The sequence below is a fragment of the Nothoprocta perdicaria genome, unplaced genomic scaffold, assembly GCF_003342845.1.
Source record: "Nothoprocta perdicaria isolate Ctin4 unplaced genomic scaffold, notPer1 scaffold_338, whole genome shotgun sequence".
NCBI lineage: Eukaryota > Metazoa > Chordata > Aves > Tinamiformes > Tinamidae > Nothoprocta > Nothoprocta perdicaria.
In genome coordinates, this window is record NW_020455575.1 from 143,863 (window position 1) to 161,912 (window position 18,050).

The following is an 18,050-nucleotide window of genomic DNA, read 5'->3' on the forward strand; positions in this document are numbered from 1 at the left end:
ACACTGTGATAATATAAACTGCATAAAGTATAACAAAACACATCCATAAAACAGAGAAGGCAGGTATTGTAAAATATAAAATACAAATATCATGTTAATCAAAAGGAAAAAAAAAAGTAGTGAAAATATTACAATAACAGTACCAGTATCTTCTTGTATACAAACATCTATCGTAAATGTTTAAATTATGCAGCACTAAGGTAAGTTACTTCTGTCTTCTCTCTTGATTTTAAACACGCTCTAATTCAAACAGAGATAAAACCTATGAATCAATATAGGGAATGTTATTAATCACCTCACTTTCCATGTCGATTCAAGGAGGGATGGTGCAATGACTACTAAAAGAAACGCATTCTAACTGCTTCCCTTCCCATGGGCGTACAGGTTTTAGCAACCAGAAATAGCTCAGCAATTGACACTGAAAGGAGCAGCCCCTGCATTAACAATAAACCCTTTGATAAACAGGGAGCTATTGTAAAAACCGTTTGCTATAAAATTATCAAACCAAAATCAGAGGTTTGTTTTTACCCAGGGCCTGGTATTTGCTGCGCCTGCTGCCTCTGCCTTGCCACGATCCTGAGGGCCCTGTCAAAGAGGAGGCCGAGAGCTGAGCGCTACCAGCGGCGACAGAAACCTCGAGACCACAATGGCACTTCAAGCTCTTGCAAGGAAGCCCTCATGGTTTGTGCCTGTGCAAATACTCCTCGCCCCTGAGGCAAACGCCTCTGCATCAGCTCTCTGAGTTACTCGGCCATTGCCCTGTTACCCGCCAAGCAACGTCAACAAAAACAGCAAACAAACTCCCAAGCGCCAGGACTGGGCTGAGAAGCAATTCCTTGTATTTGTAAAATGAAAGAAAGAAAGAAAAATAAAAAGAAAAAAGAAACAAGCTCTACACATTTTAAACTCTCAAGTTTTCTTGCACCTGGTCCCTGTCGGCACCATCAGCAACTTTGCTCTTTTCTTCTTTTTTCCCCCGTTACACCCTTGGTGCTTCTGTTACTTCCAAACAGCCTGGGAAGGTAAAACCACAATTACCTACCTGGATGATTTTCAGCACTTGTTCAGATAGTATTAAAATAATCTGTCTCTGCACCATCTTTCAAACATCTAAGTAGCAAAAATGTATTTTAAATATAACCCTTAGCACATGAACTACTTCACATTCTCACCTAGGAGCACTTGGGTCTCCCTAGGAAACATTGCCACTGCCCCTTTGCAGAAATGTACTGGTTCTCAACACGGTCAAACACTAAAGGATTCTTAACTTATTTTGAAGCAGTTTGGTCAGACACTAGCAATTATTTGACATACAGGTACTACTAGCTCAAAAACTCAAGCAATGTAATTTGGTGAGGGGGAAAAGTGTAAGAGGTCAATTTATTTTTTTAGTGAGTGAATACATATATTATTTAAAAGTAGTAAAGCAGACTTGAATTTTGGCAGAAGTATTTGAGATGCAGAGATTCAAAAGCAGATCCCTGTTGGCATCATGCACCAAAGTCACCTAAGGAACCTACTCATAATGCTATCAAAAATGCATAAACCCCATTTCTTTACACATTTCTTATCAAAAAATGTGTGCATGTGTGTGTATGCATGATTTTAAGAGGCATCGAAGACTATGAAAAGCAAAATTTGAAACACGCTTGATTAGGGTGTTTTGGCAAAGCCAATACAGCCAGTGGCTATTAGTGATCAAAATCCCTTCCAGTACAAGGAATCAACCATAACAGTGCAGGTGGGCAGCTACGTAACGGCATATATTGGGAACAGGCTGCTACTGCCCAGCAGCAGTTGTCAATTATTGACTCTTCAACCATAGTCCAAGCATGATTTTTCATTTGTACAAAGTGCAGTCAGCTCCAGACTCAAGTCCAGCTATACATCTATATGATCTCTATTATTTAAGTTTTATTCTATTGTGTTTCAGTTCTCATGACACATTTAAAGACTCATCCAATTTATGTCAATGACAAATAAGAATGACAATGACAAATTGCCCCACAGGGAGAAATCAGTAATAAATTTTGTAAAAACAAACTAAAATACAACCCTCCCTGCCCACCACTATAACCCTAATGGCTCTACAGCCAAGACAAGCTAATTCCAAAATTTTTAAAGGGGAATGATCCACACACTGAAATGTTTTCAATCTTTAGGTTAAAAGTAGGTAGTATAAAGTAATATTGAAACTTGTAAATGCACAAGAAACGTTTTTCTTGAATTCTGCACAGCCCTTTACAAAAGGGGCAATGCTCTTTGTAATGTCTTTTGATCTCCAGTTATAAAGATACAGCCAGGCTCTTCGAGGAGCGGGACGTGCAGCACATCCTCTACGTGTGGTTGTTGTTATTGAGGTGGCTTTTATTAAAGAACCTCCTTGCTTCGACATTGCTGAGAGACACCGAGCAGCGAGATGGATTCTCCTTCCTATATTCAATGCTTTCCACCATAGCTTCCTTGATCACCTGGAAAACAGTTGAGCATCGTGTCACGCAGAGCAAGGACCAACATTTTTATGATTTATTTCTTTTTATGTTATGATTTCTTAGTTGACAGCAAAGACCCCACCAGATGTGAACAGCTGTGGGTGCTGATTTCCTTGGTGCTTCACCAAAACCAACAAGAGTGCTCAGCTCTATCTGCAGAAAGCACTTACCATGTTGAAACAAATCAACAAGGAATACACTAAAGCAGCCCCTGCACCTTTGGCATCACCTACTTCTTGCCTTTAACCACCCAGACATTTAAAACCCCTTCCATGCTGGCGTACGTACGTCAATGTTATTGAGGGTGTTGAACTCCATCAGGTCATGGAGCCTCTTGAAAGCCTCATTGGGGTACTGGAAGTTGAAGGTAGAGAAGGGTGAATCGGGATCATCAAAAATATCAAAGTCTGCAAAATCCTTCTCCTCCTGTGTTTCTCTTGGGACACCTGCATACAGAACAAATGCAAAATGTATTCTTTACTTTGAAAAAGAAAATCTAAATTTTAAGACTGAGGAACGTCTCACTTTTAACGGACCTTTTGAAATTCACGATCTCTATGGCCAGGCTTAAGAGAGATGTCAGGAACAAAAAAACTTCCAGCATATAGTGACTGATACGCTGATACAAAGCTTCAAAGGAGCAACGAGATTTAGCATCAGAAAGGGCTGGCTCACCTGGAGCTTTGTACTTCCGGAAGTTGATGTTTGCCAGAACAAAATGGATTATAGTCGGACAGTCCTTCTCTGAAGAGGTATCCTTTGGCTTGAAGACATAGCACTCCTTCAAGCCCTCTCGGTCGAACACATTCGGATCTATTTTAGGGAAAGGAAGCTTGTTCATTTTGGCCCATTTTTCTGCAAGCAAAATTTCCTGGAAAGACAATAAAGTTTGAGATGATTAAAAGCAGCTAGTGTGAAGTGGGATTTCACCTGGACAGAAATAGAGCAAAGAAATTATCACTAACGGAAGCAACTTTACTAAGTCACTCTTTTTTAATCCCAAAAGTCAGCCTTTGCATACAAGGTGGCAAAACTTTATTTTCCCTTCCTTTTTTTTTTCCCCTTTAAGTGGTAGATTTTCCATCGTGGATCCCTCACGGCATGTGAATGCTTTGCAGCTTCCAGGAGTTAGGGAACTTTATGGATGGGAGCCCCATTTTTTAAGAACTCTGAGTTTAGTTCAGTGACAGCAGGGCATACTCAGAAGCACATTTTATGCCCTGAGACTCTATGAAGGGAAGAGGCTGTGAAAAGCCCTGGGACGACATCGAAGCATAACTTGATCCTATGGGTTATGCCCACACACATCCAGCAGGACTGTGCAGGGCTCTATAACTGTCACACACTGTGTATTTATGACAGCTGGGGCTTTACAGGTAGAAATGGGCACCTAATTGAGCCTGCCCAATCTTCTCCACCTGGGATGATTCACAGGAAGGAAAGAGTTGGGCTGTCACGTAAATCTTGGGGTGAATTTACAGAGCTGACAGCTGGGAAAAAACCCACTCTTGCGAGCGGAGGAGCAGCGCTATGGAAACGGAGGCGCGTTGATAAACACGGCCCGGCCGGCGTCACGCTCGCTCGGAGCCACCTCCCGGCGCGGAGCGGAGCGGGAGCGGAGCCCCGGCCTGGGAAGCGGCCGCCCCTGCACCCACCCTCGTGACAAGTCGGTGGCTGCTGCAGGAGTTTGTAAACACTGACTCAAAGGCGCACGAGAGGGAGCCGGGAGGGAAGGGCAGTGCCCAGAGCTCGCTGCGGAGGGAAACACGACCCTCCTTTGGGCAACTGGTTTGGAAATGCAAGAGATTAAGAGATAGGGGGTGTAAAGTGATGAAGCAAGCGAGCAGTCATTGTCTTCTGCTGGCCCATCTGCTGCTGTGACCCTCCGTGCTGCGGGCACAAACCGCTTGGAGCCTTGCAGTAGCCCCAGGCTGGATCTTGGATAGAGCTTCTCAGTCCTGACAGAAGTGGGACGGGACTGGTAAATGACCAGAAACCTGCAGGGATAAGGAGGCTGTGGGACTGGGCCAGAAAGGATAGAACTTAAGGAGTGGAGCAGCTCTGGCTGATCCTCCTAACGCATCCCTCTTACATAGGGCCCCAAATAACTGCAGTGATTCCAGGAGTTACTCCCTTGCATTTGCTCAGGTCTGCTTCCCTCTGCACTGGGCACCAGGCACAGAAGAGCTCATTTCACTTCACCGCCTCTTATGCTGCTTTGGATTTTTGCCCCTCTGCAGCAAGAGGAAGGACAAACCGGCCTTTGTCTGATTTCTCTACCTGAACTTTGACAGTAAAGCCACAGATGGTGGTTTCTCCAGCCAGGTGGTTTCTCCAGCAGCTGCATTTCCTCCATCCGCTTCTTCAAAACTCACTTGACTGTTCCATAAACGCTGCCTCTGAGCACCCCGCATCGTGGCCCTGTGTCAGCTCCCGTGCCCCTGCAACGTGGGTGCTCCAACCCTTCTCGGAGCACTCGGAGCTGGGTGGGTGCTGGCCCGGACAGGTTGTACAGCTCGGCAGCTGCGCCGTCCACACCCAGCACACGACACATCCCCGCCAGCTCAGCTGCTTTTTGGTGTATTTACTTTCTTCTGGCCTGGATGGACTCAGGAATCCTACCCAAACCAGTCCTGGGCTTGTCCTAGTGAGATGTGACTGAACAGTTAAGTATCACTTCCGAAGCATTATATATTTGGCAGCTTTGCTTCAAAAATTTTATATATTTAGCAACTCTGGGCACGTTTCTAGTAGCTGACAGGAAGTCGTGCATTTACATCATGCAGCTGTACGAGCCGGAGCACCCGACCTGCTGGTTCACATCCGAGGTCTCACACCCCTGCCCACTACTAACGCTCACGGAATTTGTAGAATTCTTCTCGTGTCAACTACGCATCAACCCTTTCCCATCGTTACAAAACTACGAAACTGGGATTTGGGCCTTTTTCCCTCTGTCATGAAGCGGGGATTACACAGGGAAGGAAAGCTGGCACACACTCCTACCATCTTGCTGAGCCAAAGCTGCTCCAGCTCCTACATGTGCTCACATGCAAATGGCCTGATTTTCATCCATGCTAAAGTCTGCTCCTAGCTATCCCAGATGGAAAGGGGCTGAAAATCCTTGGAAATACAACATTGTGCAGAAGACGGCTGTGCCTACAGCAGGCTTTCCCCTGCTGTAGCTGTTACCTGCCATCCCACTTTCCCAGCTGGGCAAATCTCCGGGGATAAGTTTTGACCAGAACGTCTAACAACTTTTGAAAGACACCATTTAATCCATTTCACAGACTTCCTTTACCTACCTTCCTCCTCCTCTTCATCATCGCTGCTGTCATTTCTTCTACATAGCCTATTAATATCTAAGGCAAATGGCTAGATTTTTTTGCTCACTAATTTAATGCAATTTGATTGAAATCTTCTTAATATACTAACAGGGTCAGGATTCATGCTTGGTGCCAAACATGCCCTTGATGCTCAATGCATAACAACACGTGTAGTAATTCATTCATTAGACATGGAAATACCTCCTCCTCAGAGCAGGAAGAATTGTTACTTTTCTGATTATAAAAGAAAGCACTGAGTTTTGGTGGACAGTTTGTAGAAGAGATTGATCTGGAGTCTCAGATTTTCCACTGACCTCAGTGACCCCGAAATTAAGTCCCCAGCGAGTAAACTTCTTACAGATACCTACTTGATATTAAGAATATCAGGAAACAAGAACAGCAAGGAATGCAAAAAATACCTGAAAAGTGGCAAAATACTTATATAAAAGCCCACGCAAGTACTCATGAAACTGCTATAACAAAAAGTCTCTTTGGAGGAAAATAATCTTGTCACCTGTAATCATTTCTTCATTGAAATATTTATCAATCCTTCATGCACTAAAACCTTCTACATTCATGTTAGCCTTTCAATAAGCCCTCTGGTTACTGAAAATCCTCAGTCTTAATTTCAGAGAAGAAATCATTTACACATGTGCTGGGAATTAAACTCTGATAACTTCTGAATTGCAAAAAGAACCTGAGAAACTTTTCAGAATTTTAAATGCATTTTCATTATCGTCCTCTATTATGAGATGCAATCACAGTAGCCGATGTACATCAGTATGTGACCACTGGAGATCTCAAAAAATAAACAAGTAGAAAGATTTTACAGCTTTTACATCAAAAAAAGAAAAAAAAAAGCATGAGATGGAATTGGAGTAGCAACCTAAGGCATTCCCTTACGCATAACAGGCTTTAGGAAACACGTAAGATTATTTTTCTTCTATATTTCATCTTACTGTTTCTTTCCTTTAACGCATTTTATAAAGCAACAGTAAATGACTCAATTGTTTAATATCGTCATAAAATCAAATTCTGCAATTCATTGCTGAAGGCAAGATTTCCATAAAAAAACAATACAGATATTACTTCAAACCGTGGTTTACTGAGACCCAAATTATATTTGCCTCCTTTGTGTCAGTTGTCTCATGTGAGTCATGTAAACAGGAACTGAGACAGGGTGGAATATTCTGCCTTGACGTGGAAACAAGTTGCTCCAAAGCTGTAGACACGATAGTATTGCAGATACCCTTTAGAAACCATTAAAAATTTTGCAGCTGATCTCCCTGGAAGATTAAAATCTTGTATTTATAAACATGAACAGAAGGGGTGGTCTATGCTACTTACTTTGAAAGGAGGACTGGAATCACTTGGCCTTGCCGAGAAATCAAAGGAGATGATAAGATCAACCCCTCTCTGAGGTCTTAAGATCAGTGGGTAGGGCAGGTTAAATGTAAGTCCACTGTCCACTATGTGAATCTTCTTGCTCTTCACATCCAGGGGCTCATATATCCTCTCAAATTCATCTGGATCTGCACAGAACAAATAAAAACAACATATAAAACACGCCAGTGAAGAACTGCTCTTTTGACGGGCCCAATCTTTCAAGTATTTTCCAAGATTTGGCAGATGCAAAGTGGACAGAGCTCCAGCTAAGCACGCTGCAAGCTCTTGTGTAATCCAAACTCTAGGCTCAGTGAATGGAGAATAAAAAAGCTCGGTCCAGAAGGCACCAAGTGCAAAGGAGTGTGTCTATGTTGGGGAAGCGAACGAGGGAAGAGGAGGAGGTGCTTTCTGTAGGTGAATGGGAGTCAGGATGGGAACACAGGCCACAGGAGCAAGAAATGAGAGCACCAACTCGCTGGCTGTGAGGAGGTTCCCTTGCCAAGCCCCGTCCTTCCTTCCTCTTCCCCAGGCAGGGACAAGTTGTCTTCAGGCCTTGATGTGGCCCTGCCCAAGTAACCACTGCCTCTGTGTATTGTAGATACGACCAACGAGACAAACCACGTGCTTTCCAACCTCTTCCAAGCCCCACAACCTCCCTATTCCTTACAGTTTAAACAAACAGTAACCCCGATTTGAAATTTAAGAATCAGACCTAATTCAATTTATGCTACTTAGCTCTCTCTACTGTCACAATATAGCACAAAATAGTTCCCTATCTCTGTCACCCAACCCGATGGCTAAAGATGATGTTTCCCCTCCGACTCCAGCACTGATCCCAGTGCCGTTTGGGAAAGAAGGAGCAATTCTCATTTATCCAACTCTTTGCCCACTGCTCAATGACCCTTGCAGTAATAAAACTTTTCTCTGACAATGTCTTCTTGCTCTGCCTCTTAAAGATGCTTCCAGGGTGTGTTTCTGGGTTTCGGTAAGAGCCGGTGCTGCTATCTGCAGAGGGCAGTGTAATCTAAGGAATGCCGAACACAAGAGCATACGGGATTGCCTGTGTTATTTAATTTCCCTATTGGCAAAAAGTCAGCTGAAGAAAAGATACCTTAATGCAAAGAAAATGTATCCAGATTAACAGAAGCTCAAGTTCCCCAGAGCAGCTTTCCTCTTGCCTTTCAGGGTATGCGGGGAAGGTGTGCTAACAAACGAGGCACCACTTCCTTAACTTTTACCCTCATTTCTAAGAGAAAACACTTTTCAATCACCATTAAGAGCTAAACCTTGTTTAGATACCTCTTTTATAAATAGATGTATTCCATAGTCATAAGTTAGAATATATATTTGTTAAGTTCTATCAGAGTCATAACTTCAGAATTACTGTTAAAAACCACACCAACTACATTTTTTTTAGCATTTTCTCTGATCACTAACTTCTTTCAACCTGGGAAACGGAAAGGATTTTTGTCCCTTCTTGTTTAAAGTTAGGATTTCAAACCCCACATAACTCATTTTTCATTTTCATCTCAAAGGAATTCTTCAAAATTGCCAAAACATTCTTCAGTCTAGTTTTATACTCGCTTGTTTTATAAAACTTCAGCCTCATGCCAAAACAAAGTTATCAGCGATGCTTTAAACAAGACTTGTACCAGCTAGAATAATGTCTGCGATTAGCAGGAATATTGCTAATAAAAATATCTTATTAAAATCTTAATAACGCTGTCCCAACTGCATCCAAAAGGCGGGGAGAAATAAGCACTCTTCTGCTTACAGCTTTTGTAATTTCATCACCAATTTTATCATTATAATTTTAACATACTCCACCAATAATGTATCACAATATTATCAGTACATTTTTCATTAGTACAGAGCACTTTTAAAAGTGGTGGAAAAGCACTGGAAAGATCCAACCTCGCGTCTTTTTGTTATAACACATTGCAGAAGTGTATTCCTGATCTCCAAACCGAGGAGAAAAGTTCCCAGCTGCAACTTCTGTGCCGGTCACAGGGTCACAACTCAAAAAGCAAAGCGCAATAATCCCATTTGCTCTTTTATTTTCATGCCATGACTTTTAGGGCAGCCTCAGCCTTTCATGTGATCTAATTTACACTGGGGCAGGAGCAAGAGGCTGGTCTGCAGGCAAAGCAGAGCTCTCCTGTGGCAAGGGGAATAACGAGTATCCTTCCTCTCTGCAACAGGCTCGGATCTACAGTGTATTTCCAAACACTTCTCGTGGCAGCCGACAGCTTCAATGAAAGTAGAAAGGATGAAAAGGGCATTTGTGGCTGACGTGCATCTCCTGTAACAGACTTTCCATAAATACTGACATGAGAAAGCCAAGGCTGTGAGGGGTTTTTTCCCCTATTGTTATTCACTTGGCATCTTCTCCAGCGATTTTGGTGTGTTGTAATGTCGAGGCACAGAAACAACAGCTCGGAATGAGCAATGAAATCATTCAGGGGTGTAAACATTTTAGAGCTTATTTGAGCTCAATTAAGAAGACCGTCCATAAAAACAGGATCCATGAGCAAATTAAATGCAGCTATTTTAAACATAAGCCAGGAGGATCAGGGAGCTAGTACCAAAGAACTAAGATTCCCAAACCATGAGAGCACCCATAAAAAGGACCACAACAACAACAACAACAAACAAAAAAAAAAACCTGTCCAAACATAGGAGTTCGGTTGCTGTTTTCACTGAATTCAAGCCCTTGAAGAGCTCACACTTTTATTGTAAAAATGGTTTTTGCACCTAGTGGAGCTCTCTGCTCCACAGAACCAAGCAGCAGCTATTCCCCTGATTGCCACTGAGGGGTCCAAGAACATCCTCAGCGAGTCTATCTGTGGTCAACTCATGAAATCTGGATCATGGAGCTATTTTCACCAGCCACCAATTCTTCCTGACCGGTGTCAGCCACAGAAGCCTCCTCCTCAGGCCTGGGGAAAGCTGCTGGTGTCTGCTTCCCCTTCCGTGCAGATGGGGCAATTTCAGCTGGTGCTTGGCAGTGTCCTCCCCAAAGCCCTTGTAGGACCTGCTGGAGAAGCTCCAGCTCTGTGAATTCATCCAAATTGGCTTTTGGGGAGACAGCGGATGTACACTGGGAATGCTGTACCTGGGATCGCATTTTCAATCAATTGCCTCCTCCGACCTGTGTCACTGACAACTGTATCTTCCTAAAGGATTTTACTTCCAAGCCAAGCAGTTGGGATCTCTGCAGATCCTAACCGCCATCCTCAGCAATGACTGAGGCACCGCAGGCTGAGACCACCGCTCGGTGACTCTCTGGAAGGTCCGAGACAACCACATGTGAAAAGCTCTATATCTTTGTGGATTCACTTCTTCTTTGGGATGTTTTTTATTAATAATACAGTTATTAAAAGCAAGAGAGCTTTGAGGCAATTCAGACCTCTCTGTGCTCAAGTTGCTACGTCAAAAGTGGTAGGAATAAATAGGCAGTTCTTAAACACATCCAGTGCCTTGCTAATATACTGTGTTTTAAATTTCTACCTGCTCCTCTACACTCCCAGGCCCTCATGTATTAGCAAAACCCAGTACTAGCATTAAAATGTCAATACCCCAGTCACATTCCTCAATGATCCCATTTTATATTAACTATTGAAACTCCTATTAACTATTGAAAACTCCTCATTTCTTTTTCTTTTTTTTTTTGTCTTTTTTTTTTTTAACACCACTCCCAGCCATAATATTGAGACTGCTCAGAGTTGTTAGATTATGGTCATTCATTCGAGTTTAGGAGTGTGGACTTCTAACATTAAAAAACTGCAGTTATTTATATCAAACTTTTGCCATACATTTTTATCCAGAAAAATTGCAGATGACAGGCACTCAAACATAATTGCCTCAGAAAAGTAGGTTCATGCTGTCAGACCAGCATTAATTCAAATTAAAATCCAGGAAGTTGATAGTTGATTCTAAAGATTATCCACATATCTTAATTACACAAAAATTCTCATCAAATGTCATTTTTTTCCAACCATAAATCTATGACCCTCTTTCCTGCCTCTTTTATAGCCACTGTAAATATTAGGATTACACAGTTGTAAACACCCCTGAGACGATGAAAATATTTAGAAAGTGGAGCACAGATGGCAATTGCTCTCCAACCACTCAGTGGGATTTGTTGCATTAACAAATGCACATCACGGAGTGCCTGCTACTTAAGCGTTTAAACGACATCTAGTATTTACTATTGCATAACGACCAACGAGGACATAGAAAATAAGGGCTGAAGTGACAACTACTATTGCAAGGGCTGCTTGGCAGAGGGGTGCTGCTACGCAAGCGGGTGCAAGAGGTTCCTATTTCGTCAGCTTGAAAGCAGCATCCACAAACACGACGGTTTGTATCAGAGAAACTCTAGGTCGAGGCTTCCTCCAGGCTGCATCTGCACCGTGACAGACCTTTTCCATGGGTTTTCCAGAGGCTGATAGAGGTGGTAGATATACTACAGTATGTTTGGAAAAGGAAAGCACTGTAGCAGGAGAAGCTACAGTGTTTCATTTCCAATAGGGAACATAAGACAGAGAAAGGAATGATATTAGGCCTGTTGGGGCAGTGCTATACTGATGAGTGCCACTTTAGAAGGTTTCTCCTGCTTTTCTTCAGGCACCTCTTGGACTCATAGCTGGGATGTAATGCAATTAGCTGAGGAACTGCCAGTTTCTGGTTTATTAATGAATACACAGCACACAGGCCCTCTTTGAACTAACCTGCAACGGCTGCGTCCAGCTCATCTTCCTCCACAGACTCCTGGCTGAGGAGATCTGCCAGCGGGGAGAGCGGGTAGCAGCTGTTGAGGTTGAGGCCCAGCATGAAGTTGTGCACCTTCCCAGCCCGCCCTTCCCTCGTGTTGAAGAGGGCGCTGTCGCCCACCAGCGCCATCAGCATCCGCTGCACCCAGCTCTCCTGGCTGCTGTTCTGATAGTCGTGGTTGGCCTCGGCGTTTTCGGTGCCTGCAGGGAGAACCAAAGCAAGCAGCGGTGAGACAGAATCACAGAATCACAGTTAACTCCAAGCACAGAACAAAGATTTCCGGGCCCAGGACCTCTTAAAATGAAAGGCAGTAGGTGAAAGCCTTTCTTCGGGAAGCAGTGGATTCAATGAAGCAGCTTTGCTGCAGGAATACAAGAGGAATGGAGATAACGTGTCCTCTGATACCTTCACGGGCCAGAGACACTTCTCATTGGCAGGACAGGAATGTGGATGTGTCCATCCAGGAAAACAGAGTGGGACTGTGCTAGGTGACCTGCTGTAGCTAGTCAGGATAACAAACGCAACATGGACATGTATTCATCACAGAGAGGCTCTGGGGATATGCATGAAGTTAGAGATATTTGATAAAACATTAAATTGTACAGTATCTGCCTAAAGGAGAAATTTAGGCAGCGGATTTTTCAACTGACAATAACCTTTCAGTAAACTTAGGGTCCAATAAATATCTGGTTTTGGCAAACTAAAAAGTACAATTCACTGCTGAAATGTGCCTCTTTAATCTAGCCTCTTAAAGTAACTGTTCTGTATACATATGTATGTATATAAAGCAGCTCCTGAACACAGAGAGAGCAAGAAAGAAAAGCATCAAACACCACAGAGTTCAGTGCATACATATGAAGTGAGCAATATTACTAAGTGCTTCCAAATCACATATTTATATTTAATGTTTCTTGGTGGTTATGAACCACTAGGAAACCGGCAAATAAACCTAAAAAGCAACATCACTCTTTCTCTCTAATTTTACAAATAAGAAGTGAAGAAGTTACCAGGCTGCTGAACTAGTTACACAATTTACTGATTTTGCAGGATTTTCTTTTACTCCCGTAGGATTAAAAATGACACGGAAGTTGCATTTCCTTCTCTGCTTTAGTTGATAAAAGCAATATTGTTTTTTTCAGGTGAAACAATCACTGTTGGCCAAGAAGTATCAAGCACAGGAAATACTAGGATGGGGCAAAGACTCTATCAGGCATTCCAAGCGGTTTAGGTACCTAAGCAAGATTTTCCATATAATCTTGTCTTCCCACAGACAAACATCCCACAAGTGCTTATGCCTGTTCTGGGAAATCAGAGTCGGGTACTTTTTAAAAGTTAGGAATTTCCTGTATCAGGTGTCATTTGCACAGGTGCTAGCAGATATCTGCGCATGCTGGAAACACAAATTAAACCAGTCTCCAGTAAATATTTGATCAAAGACCCTTGAAAAATACTGGTGATTTTGCCAGGCTAATAACGACTCATATATGTCTGTATACGTGGCTCATCAAGAGTAATTTCTGCATGTGTATGAAACTGCAGAGCCCTGGGGAGGCCTGACACACCGATGCCAGGGCTGATTCTGCACGAGAACCATGTGCAGTCAGGCTGAAGGCCTTGCTGAGGTCTCCTCTGCAACACTGCTCTATTTTGCTGAGCCACTGGATCCTTTAAAACGTGGGCGCTGAATTTTTACCATTGGCATAAATGGCAGCAGAGCTAAAACAGATCTTTGGTAAGACTTAGCAATAACCAATAAATAAACCACGAGGCAGCAAGCAGAGAAAAGTAAATTACAAAATAGGACAGGGGGATTTCCTTACCTTTTGGATGCTGTGATTCATCTTCACTGTCTGAGCTGTCATTGCTCACTAGGTGCTTTAGCCTAATATTCTCTGGTGAAAGAAATAAAAGATGACTTTAGTTTGCTCAGGGTTAAATGGGAGTATAGCTAATAATGGCAAAACAATTGAGGAATAAAATTACCCTAGTCTTAACAGAGGAATAGTGAGCTGAGGAGACTGGAGCTGTTTGTGGACATGCATGCTCAGAATATATCAAATCTGCATTTCATTAGGATTATTAAAATCTGCATTTCATTAGAATTATTAATTCCATAAAAAGTACAAAATTGGGCTGAAATTGTTCAATACCATCTCCAGCAATTACTTCAATGTCAAAATGAGCACAGCAATAGCAGAGTATTCCACTCAGGGAAGGTTTGTAAGGGAAGTGAATTCATGGAAAAATGCGCTAAAGACTGATAAGATTATTTACATATTTCTGATAACTAATACAAAGTAATCACCCATGTTTAAAAATATGCAGCAAAGCTTCAGAGGAAATTCCATGCTAAGTTATTCCCTGCTTATATAAGGCGTGTGAAGCTGTTCTGCCATCCACTGGTATTTTGCCATTCACTGGTAGCTTTCATTGGGAAAACTTCCCATTTCATTGGGAGGTTTCCAGCTATACCAGTAGGTTGTGGTTCAAGTTTCCTGAGTATTTTCATATCCACTCCCATTTTAGAGAATATGTTTTATATTATGTATGAAATGGAGACTTTAGGCAGAGATGGGGCACAAAATTCCATCTCTCAGCATCTTAAAAAAGCAGCAAGACATTTTTGTTAACAATCAAAATTCATCAAACATATTCCCTATTAGAAGGTATTAACACCCATGAAATACATCAGATATACGAAGCTCAGGGTTCAGGTCTCCATAAGTAAGGACATGTATTCTCCATAATAATATATTAGGAGAAAGGGACAGCTGAGTGTGGGATTTTGTTTGTTTTTAAATGAACTCAGTGTGCATTCTCTCTATGCACTGTTAGGGCAGGAAATGGCCATCTAGTACCATTTAACTACTGATTTAATTATATTTCCCAGAAAAGCCTCCCTCTCAGTTTCGACAAACTGTTTTGCTATCAAATGCATTCTAATAAATAAATAAATAAATAAATAAAAAGCCGTAAGGCCTATCCCAAGCAAGCTACAACTCTCTCCTGACAAGCTTCTTTGACTTTTGAGCATTAGAAATGGAACAAAAATTACGGCAACAAGCCAAGGAGTCATCAGACATCAACAGATGACTTGTGGTTAGCAGGGAACAGATCTAACAACCAAGAAAAGAAAAGCTTTGTTTTCACTTGACTAATCCCCTGATTATTCCAATCCAGTATCAAGATATTATACAAACAATTATCATTTATTTGTCAGCTTTTGAGCTCCCAAAGCTAGCATAATGGAAAAGGGAGTTGGAATCATAACTTTCTGTTAGGCAAACAGTTGGTAGATACAAGAAGATCACTTTTGGTTCCTCTTGGATGAATCAGAAAGAAAAGTGAAAGAAAGAAAAGGAAATTACCCATTCTCTTTCCTCACTGGCTTCTAGTAACATCAGCAATTAGCGGCTGAATTAGACACTCCAGAGATGACCATGAGTAGACTGTCACCCTGCCACATGCAGCATGTGCGAGTCCATGGAAACTTGCTGGCAACTGCTGTGCTTAGTAGTACAATTATTCACTAATATTACACGGTACAATTATTCACTAATATTACCTAGTTCTTCTTCCATGGTGGGTCCTTTGTTTTGGGAATTGGAGACTCCGAGCACTCTGTTAAATAATATAGAAAACGCACTGCCCCAGACACCTGAAAGGGAAGAAATAAACACTGAGTGGAGGCTGGTAGAAGAAAAAAAATACAGGTATGGCACTCTGAGTAACAACTTGCAGTTGGAATAACCTTCTGTAAATATGGATTTTGGAATATGCTGTCATAAACTCAGGTGCACACACCAGCTGCCCCAAAATATGAAGTATCCATTCATATCTGTGAAATCTTTCAAATGGAAGTCTTCCAACAAATTGGGAGCAAGGACTCCAGTTGTTTCCAAGTTTTCGTGATTGTATTTAAAGGCATTTTCAACAGAATATTGAAATTGATTTTAATAGGTCCTAACACACACTCACCCATTAAGAAATGCAAAGGATTTTCGTCGTACTTTTTCACTACTGTCCCCATAAAAAATTTACTTCCAAACAAATCAGGAGACATAAAAGTGCCATATTTCGCCATGCCAATCTCATATGGACTGAACTCCACCCAATCTGGAAAAAAAAAAAAAAAAAAAAATTTAAAAGTGTTCAGTTAGAAATCTTGGGCTGTAGAGGGTCTGCAATAGGACCAAACATACTTAAACTGATTTCTTTCCAAGGAAAGAAATTTCAGCAAATAGAAAGCTAAATAACCAGTGAGTTTGAGGAAATCTCTTTTAAGGTCATGGAGAAGCAAAACTCTGATTTTAAATGAAGTCTGATGTCAAAATCAAGAAGGAAGCCTCACCCTCTCTTACCACAACAGGCTGCTGTGGAAAAACAAGAGATCATAAGAAGAGAAGCAAAAGTTGTGAAGAAGAAAAACCCAAAATGACTGAACTTTCCCCCTCATATGTCAGTGTGATCCTTTGTCACATCGAGTGGATTTTAGCTGCTTTTGAATGCTTTTAAAGAGTGACTAGAATTGCTCACAATGCAGAATTCACTTCAAAAAGTAAGCTATGAAAACAAAAAAACTCCAAAACTTCTAATTCTTCACCCATTTTTCCTCCAATGCTTTAGCAGTGATTGATTTAACTTACTTTATAAGTTAGAAGTAATAGGAAAGACACAAGAAACATCTCTAAAAAATGACAACAAGCCCCAAGAGGCCCAAAATATTCAGAATTTCTGTTAAAATGTTAACAATAAGACTAACAATTCATCATGAAAAGGCAAGACGTAATCACAAACAGCGAGTTTGACTTTGTGGGGCAATGCTTATCAATTCTAAGTCAAATACAACATCCCATTTGCTAAATAGACCACCCACAAATCTTCACAGTTACTGGCATAGAGGGAAATTCCTTGAGAGATGCAGATTAGGAATTTAAATGAATTTCCCTTTAAGGTCTTTAAATGGGGGCTGGCAGTCTAACCTTCCGGTCTATTTCCAAACCATGTTTTTAATAAGAGCGATACTAAATTTAGGAACAGAGTTAATTTATTCTATGATAGGTAATTTTCATTTTCATAATTGCATAAAGGAAGACAATTTCTCAACTTAGATCCGCAGCTTCAGGAAATAAGCTGACTTATGTCTTAAAATTAAAGACTTTCACATTTAGTGTCTGTCATTCCTCGAACTCCTAGAGACTAGAGCCATTTCAATGGGAAGGACTGGAACGAATCTGTCCCAAGAAAGAAGCTTCTCCTTGAAGGGCAGAAACAGAGCAGAAAACCATTCCAAGAGCAAAGCTATATTTTGAAGCCTCCCTTTCAAATGTCTTTTTGAGGTGCTTCTGTTGCCATAAATTGGATTAGCATTTTCAGCCGTGGTTTAATCGAGCACGTACTAAGTGCAGGCAGATTTGGCAGCCCCAAATCCTGAGTTGGGCTGGTCTGACACAGCAGGTGAGTGAGGCTGTTAGGGGGACAGAAACATGGCAAGCATTACAGCCAAAGCCAAACATTAAATTCCACTCCCCTTTTTACCATCAGAAAATGTCTTATTAAAGAAAGAAAAACAAGACCTCTCTTGAAATAAGTCACAGTAATTATGTTCAGTTATGATGATTGCAGAAATTCTGGGTACAGTCGGCACCACCAGGGTCAGAAACACGACTGGTAGTGCAAATAGGCAGAGCCTGGAGCATGAAAGCAGTGAGCAGTGGCACAAAATCTTGCACCATCGCTCCTGGAAGGGAGGAATGCTATCTGATAGAATTCATGCATCTCAACATGAAACAACATGAATGATTTTACCCCTAGCTATTAAACTAGCAAGGAAGAACGTATAAATATTTCTGCTCAGAACTTTCTACGTGTTTCACATTAGGGACAGTTGTTCTGTCTATTCTAGAAGGAAAAGAGAAGCTAGCAAGGGAAACAGCCTGGATCCTGCATACTTGATGATAAAGAGGACAGAAATAGGAAAAATCAAGATCCACCAACAAGGGCAATAGCTTTTATTAGACCAATTGGTCTAACTGTTCCAAAATTATTCTTTTTATATTGATATATCTATTAT

The 18,050-nt window shown here is 41.6% G+C and overlaps 1 protein-coding gene across 5 annotated transcripts in view; it reads right to left on the reverse strand.

Moving 5' to 3' along the window:
• Positions 1 to 1,431: 1,431 nt before the first annotated feature.
• PLA2G4A (phospholipase A2 group IVA) overlaps positions 1,432 to 18,050 on the reverse strand; it is a 79,100-nt gene continuing 62,481 nt past the window's right edge. For 4 of the 5 annotated variants that reach the window (XM_026043736.1, XM_026043735.1, XM_026043738.1 and 1 more), the window contains 8 exons: positions 15,956 to 16,093; positions 15,543 to 15,635; positions 13,798 to 13,869; positions 11,935 to 12,177; positions 7,163 to 7,347; positions 3,168 to 3,363; positions 2,781 to 2,938; positions 2,218 to 2,471 (listed from right to left, as the gene is read on the reverse strand). In XM_026043736.1, the coding sequence (XP_025899521.1) occupies positions 2,337 to 2,471; positions 2,781 to 2,938; positions 3,168 to 3,363; positions 7,163 to 7,347; positions 11,935 to 12,177; positions 13,798 to 13,869; positions 15,543 to 15,635; positions 15,956 to 16,093 (1,220 nt within the window). In that variant the 3' untranslated portion in view covers positions 2,218 to 2,336. Of the gene's footprint in view, positions 2,472 to 2,780; positions 2,939 to 3,167; positions 3,364 to 7,162; positions 7,348 to 11,934; positions 12,178 to 13,797; positions 13,870 to 15,542; positions 15,636 to 15,955; positions 16,094 to 18,050 lie in introns of all 5 variants that reach the window. The other variant, XM_026043734.1, reaches the window with a different exon arrangement.